The sequence below is a fragment of the Mauremys reevesii genome, linkage group 13 (assembly GCF_016161935.1).
Source record: "Mauremys reevesii isolate NIE-2019 linkage group 13, ASM1616193v1, whole genome shotgun sequence".
NCBI classification, from domain to species: domain Eukaryota; kingdom Metazoa; phylum Chordata; order Testudines; family Geoemydidae; genus Mauremys; species Mauremys reevesii.
In genome coordinates, this window is record NC_052635.1 from 2,186,100 (window position 1) to 2,193,071 (window position 6,972).

Here is a 6,972-nt window from a genome sequence, read left to right on the forward strand (position 1 = left end):
ACGGTCACAACGTAGATCACCAGGAACATCAGGAAGAGAAAAATCTGCAGCTCCAGGAGATTCCCCAGGGGATGAATTCCATCACTGTTTGATTTCCCCACTCTGCAAAGTCCATGAACTGTACGTAGAAAAAATTAAACAAAACCTATAAAATTGATGAAATTAGAATTTTAATACAGGGTCAATAATTAAACCCATAAATATTCAGAACCCTCCCCCTTTCCCTACTGATCACTAACACATGTGTGAGCTGAGAACCCAGTGAACATGCATGTCCTGATGCCACCATAAATGCACTGCTGCATTTCATTAGCCACCGACCCTGTTGCAGTCTCCATTTCTTCAAACCCTAATTCTAAGGCCCTGTGGGATTAGAACTGGGCCTATAGGCCACAGGGGGCTGCTGACAGTTCCACATTGCCACTGGAAGCTTAGGCTAGAGGAGTCTCTGAAGCTAGGCAATGCAGGAAGTACCACCTGGTAGGGCCTGAGTGGTGGCCCCTCACAGCTCAGTGATTGGCTGATACTGGCTGAGTAACAACGCTGGGTGCCTGTCTTCTCCTGCGCCAGACCCAGTCTGATGTAGATCCTAGACTCTGGCTTGTGGCCCTGGTTTGTCGGTGATTTTGCTGTCTATAAACTGGTGCCTGGCCCGGACTTCCTGCCATTCTGACTGGACTCACTCCCAGTGTCAATGCTCGCCACCTGATTATGATTTTGCAGCTGATGTGTGGGCACAGTCTGCCCACAGCCCAGCCCTGATACTAACTCTGGTCTTAATAGTATCTTACAGACACCTTTATTCAACTTTTTTCCCATTTGTTCGGCTAGAATCCAAACTTGTGTTGAAACAAAGCAAATCTAAACTCAACCTCCTTTCTTTCGGATTGTAGGACAAGGTGCAGATTTTCAAAAGTATCTGAAGCCTGTTAAGGACCTAACTCAATCCATGGGATCATGTACTTTGCATGTGTAAACACTTCTGAAAATCCCACACTGGGTACCTAGCTGCATCTTTAAGTGCCATTAAACTCCTTTGAAAACTGCACTCAGGCCTTCAATTAGTGTGTATTGTCAGAGTCCAAGAACTATGCCAATGTACACCCGCTGGAGGCCTGCCCATTAACGTCAATGGAGCGCCTCGGATTCACATCACCTGGCCAACTGATTTCCAGAGTTACGCTGCTTTACACCAGGTGCTCCACTGACGGGGGTGGCATTGACCCTGTGTATTTAAAAATGAGACAATCCGTGTTTAAGCAGCTCCGCCTGGTGGCAGAACTCTACCTCATTTTCTTCTTGATCTTCCCACTTGCTCTGCTCCCATTGCAAATACAAACCAGTAGGACATACCAGTTAACAGGCAAAAGCACACGCAAGCCATTGCTGTCGCCCTTCTTAAAGAGCAAGATATTGATGTTTGAATCGTAACCTTTAATTATGTACCTGTGACACTGATGTTCCCCACTGCAGCTGCAGGAGGCTGGAGAACCCCATGATGATGAACTCAGTGTGGGCAGTTTCGTTTGCCATTTTCTTCAGAGCTGAGGGGGACGACTCGAAAGGGAATAAATGTAAGGAATGAGGCCGAGGTTTCAAAGCAACCTAGAGAATTTGGATGCCCATTCCTTATTACAGTTTATGGGAACTGGGCATCTAAATCCCTTCGGTAGCTTTTGAAAAACTCAGATTTAGGTTGGTTGTGAACTAGGGCAGAATATTTTAGGGGATAATTTCAGCTTAAATTGTGCAATATAAAGCCAGGAAAGTGTGTCTCTTCATGTGTGTATTTGTGTTTGATTGCATGATTGTGTTTGTTACTGTATCTGGTTGTGTGTGTTCGTTTCTGTGAGAGTTTTATTGTGTATATATATGATTGAGTGGATGGTTTCAGAACACACATAATGTGCAGTGGCAGTCATCTGAAACCATCCACTCAATGTGCCGCGGCAGTCAAAAAAACGAACAGAATGTTAAAAATCATTAAGAAGGGAATAGATAAGACAAAAATATTATATTGCCTCTATGTAAATCCATGGTACGCCCACATCTTTAATACTGTATGCAGATGTGATCGCCCCATCTCAAAAAAGATATATTGGAATTGGAAAAGGTTTAGAAAAGGGCAACAAAAAATGATTAGGGGTATGGAACGGCTGCCATATGAGGAGAGATAAATAAGACTGGGACTTTTCAGGTTGGAAAAGAGACAGTTAAGGGGGGATATGATAGAGGTCTATAAAATCATGACGGGTGTGGAGAAAGTAAATATGGAAGTGTAATTTACTCCTTCTCATAATACAAGACCTGGGAGTCACCAAATTAAATTAATAGGCAGCAGGTTTAAAACAAACAAAAGGAAGTATTTTTTCCCCACACAATGCACAGTTAACCTGTAGAACTCTTTACCAGAGGATGTTGTGAAGGCCAAGACTACAAAAGGGTTAAAAAAAGAACTAGATACATTCATGGAGGACAGGTCCAAAAATGGCTATTAGCCAGCATGGGCAGAGATAGTGTCCCTAGCACAGGGGCTTGGTCTGAACTTCTGTCTTCTTTATTGGTAGATCTAGCATTTGTGGAATAGTTAGATTTACATTTTGAATACTATTTCCATCCATTCTAATCTAGTTCCCATCCCCAGCTTCAACACAGAAGTTCCTGCTTGCCACTTCCAGACATCTCCCTCAACTTCATTTCTCTCTCATGTTTCTTGTTTCTCATGGTGTAAATATAACCATTTCTTCACCGCTTATTTCAGTGCTTTCCCTTGGGACTCAGCTGGCAAAGAGCCTACAAATGTCCCCTAGGATGAACTTGCAGAAACTTTTTCATATGCAAAGACTGGGCTGAATTTTCTCACTGAAAACCAGAGAAAACTCTTTGAAACCATGTACATTTTGTCCCAGCTGAGTTTGCATCCCATCTTTCTTCCATTTAACATGTCAGAAACATTTCCTTCTGCCATGGAGTCACAGTCCAGCGCTCTCCTACAGCTCCACCACAGACCCAGGGAAGATCCCTTTAGAGTGTTACCCCTCTGCAGGGTCATGCTATCTCGCTGGGATAAGCCCTTTGATGCCACTGCCTCCTGGGAGTGCACCTGTGAGCCTGCAGCCCACCTGCCTCTCTCCAGGAGCTCCCCGCAGTGAGTCCACTCAAACTGGCAATGGAACCCAACCCTTTTCAGGCTGCAGCGACTCTCCCACAGCACTGCCAAAGCGAAGCATTCATTGGAAGTCTGGAACACAGTGTAGAAAGTTCTTGGATACCCTCAAGAATAGAAAGTTAGAGCATAGTCCAACTGGGGCTGTCCCAAGTCCAGGTGGGCTCAGACCCCTCTGTCTCCAGTATAGAAACGTTCCTTCTTCCAGATGACCACTCGATATCACCTCCCCAAAGGCCCCCTCCCTCCTTTGCCTTCTTTCCCAGGCTCTCTCTCCTCAGCTCTTTGTTCTCCCTCCGGCTACAACTGGCTGGGGTGAACCTTAGGGTCAGCAGCTGCTCAGTTACAAAGTGTCCAGGCTGCTAGGCAGGGTCACACATAGGCCTCTGCAACAACAAACCCCCTTTCCTACCACCTGGTTCAATATGCAGCACACAGGGGAAACTGAGGCACACACCGTATTCATGCCAAACATAAAGAAATCCCCCTCACCTTCCACTGCAGAGCTCTGTTCATACCTCTGAGTCATGACCCACTGTCCTCTTGCTATTTTAGCCATGGCCAATTCCCCATCTCAGCTGATGCCCTTCAATCCCCATCCACAGGCTCCTCCATTCAAGCACTAGGCTCCCAAACCAAACATTTCTGCTGATGCCTCTCAATCCCGACCCACAATCCCCCTGATATTCCAGCCACAGACTCTCCACCATCCCCAGCTTTTAATGCTCCTCAAGTCCTGACCTGCAGCCCCCTTCTAGTCAACCCTGAGGTGTCACACACACACCCAGCTCTTCAAGGAAAAATGGTGAAAGTGACGTGCGTTACTGACGATTTGTGGTTGGACACTGAGAGAGCTTTGGGTTTTTGAATCTCAACTTCTCTGCCATTAAACAATTATTGTCTGACCCCCACCTCCATAATTTCCCCAGACTGTGCACACTGAAATAGATAAACTGAGAATATATTATTGCCCTTATATAAATCCATGGTACGCCCACATCTCAAATACTGTGTACAGATGTGGTCTCCTCACCTCAAAAAAGATATTCTAGCAATAGAAAAGGATCAGAAAAGGGCAACTAAGATGATTAGGGGTTTGGAGAGGGTCCCATATGAGGAAAGATTAAAGAGGCTAGGCCTTTTCATCTTGGAAAAGAGGAGACTAAGGGGGGATATGATAGAGGTATATAAAATCATGAGTGATGTGAAGAAAGTGGATAAGGAAAAGTTATTTATTTATTCCCATAATACAAGAACTAGGGGTCACCAAATGATATTAATAGGCAGCAGGTTTAAAACAAATAAAAGGAAGTTCTTCACGCAGCGCACAGTCAACTTGTGGAACTCCTTGCCTGAGGAGGTTGTGAAGGCTAGGACTATAACAGCGTTTAAAAGAGAACTGGATAAATTCATGGTGGTTAAGTCCATAAATGGCTATTAGCCAGGATGGGTAAGGAATGGTGTCCCTAGCCTCTGTTTGTCAGAGAATGGGATGGATGGCAGGAGAGAGATCACTTAATCATCGCCTGTTAGGTTCACTCCCTCTGGGGCACCTGGCATTGGCCACTATCGGTAGACAGACACTGGGCTAGATGGACCTTTGGCCGTTCTTATAAAAATTAAAAACAAGCTTAAAACCCATCATCTTTTTGTGCAACTGGGAAAATTTAAATTAAAATAAAAAAAATGCTTATAAAAACAGCAATCAAATACTGCCACACCTACATATTCAGGAGGTCAGAATAGAGGATGTGGTGGGTCCTTCTGGCCTTCAACTTTTTGACCAAAATCAAAATGAAAAGTTTTGATTTTACCAACAAAGGTCATTTGACCTGAAACAAGACAACTTAAAAAAAAAAGTGTCAGTTTGAGAAAAGTCAAACAAATATCCTTGATTTTACAATTAAAAAAAAGTCATAAAGCAGGTGACAATAGTTAAATAACGGATGAAAACCATTTGTAAATAGGGCTGGCTGGAAAATAAGATTTCTGTTTCACAAACAATGTCAAGGTTTTGATATTTACTTTGGTTCTGCATCAGAATGAAAACTGGAGTATTCAAAAATTTTCCTTAAAAAACAAGAGGTGCAACTCAGACTAGCCAATAGTTCAGCAGTTCTTACATGGGAGTCCCAAGTTCAAATCCCTGTTTCTATCAGGCCTGGCACCAACTTGAACTGGGGTGGGGAGGGGATCTCGCATCCTAGCCTGGGCTCGGCTATAACTATCTGGTCTCTGGTTTTGAGCAGAAACAGCTCCTGAAGCTGAGAGTTGTTGCCAACAACAGTTTCCCTGAAAGGGATCATTTCTGTGTACAATTCAGGAAGGATGTTGATAAATTGGAGAGAGCTCAGAACAGTCACAAGAATGATTAAAGGAGCAGAAAACACTCCTTGTGAGACACATTCAAAGAGCACAATTTATTTAACTTAACCAAAAGAAAGTTAAAGGGTGACTTGATTATAGTATATAAATATCTATATGGAGAAAAAATATTTAATAATGGGCTCTTCAATCTAGCAGAGAACATGATCCAATGGCTGGAAGTTGAAACAATACAAAGAAATAAGGCATGTGTGTTTAACAGTGAGCATAATCAGCCATTTGAACAATTTACCAAGGGTCTTGGTGGATTCACCATCACTGACAATTTTTAAATCAAGATTGGATATTTGTTTAAATGATCTGCTATGGGAATTGTTTTGCAGAAATTCTCTGGCCTGAGTTATACAAGGGGTCAGACTAGATGATCACAAAAATCCCTTCTGGCCTGGGAAATCTATGATTTAGATCAGTTAGGGGTCAGGTTCCACTGAGTCCAAAGAAGCTAAACTAATTTATACCAGCTGAGCAGCTTTCCATCTCATTCTTCATCAAACACTTTTTTGTACACACTGCTTTTTTCAAGGCCTCTTTGACTTCCTTGTTCCTCAGCGTGTAGATAAAGGGGTTCAGGAGGGGAGTGACGACCGTGTTCAGCACAGAAACCACCTTGTTCAGCTCCAGTGAGGAGCCCACCTTTGGCCTCACGTACATGAAGATGACGGTCCCATACAGTATAGAGACCACCGTGAGAGGGGAGGCACACGTGGAAAATGCCCTCTGCCTCCCGCTGTTGGAAGGGATCCGCAATACGGCCGATATGATGAAAACATATGATATCGTGGTGAAGGAGAAGGAGCTCAAGAGAACAAAGGCAGCCACTGCAAACACTATCTGCTCTAGGAAGCGGGTGTCGGCACAAGCCAACTTCAGCAATAGGGCCACATCACAGTAGAAGTGGTAATGAGGTTTGGACCACAGAAGGGGAGTTGGCAAACCAGGATGGTCTGCAGGAAGACAGTCAAGAAGCCACCCAACCATGACCCCAGGGCTAGCCGGAGGCATAGCCCATGGCTCATGATAGCTCCATAATGTAAGGGGTCACAGACAGCCAAGTATCGGTCAAAGAACATGGCAGCCAGCAGGAAAAACTCGGTAGCACCCAGGAAGAAGTGGAAAAAGGCTTGTGTCAAGCAGCATGGGAGGGAGATGGACCTCGTCTGGTTCAAGAAATTAGCCAGCATCTTTGGCACCAGCGTGGTGATGTACCAGATCTCAAAGAAGGAGAGGTTCCCCAGGAAGAAATACATGGGGGTGTGGAGACGAGGCTCACAGATAACAATAACAATGATGAGAACATTCCCGACGATGGTGAGTATGTACATGAGCAAAACCACCATGAAGAGAGAGATCTGCAGTTCTAGGGACACAGGGAACCCACGGAGGATAAATTCCATCACTAAGGTTTGGTTTCTGACGTGCAT

General features: G+C 44.3%; 1 protein-coding gene across 1 annotated transcript; it reads right to left on the bottom strand.

Moving 5' to 3' along the window:
- Positions 1-5,998: 5,998 nt before the first annotated feature.
- LOC120380424 (olfactory receptor 6X1-like) lies at positions 5,999-6,972 on the bottom strand. Its single transcript, XM_039498181.1, is given in 2 exon segments — positions 5,999-6,450; positions 6,453-6,972. Coding segments are annotated over 2 exon segments (972 nt in total).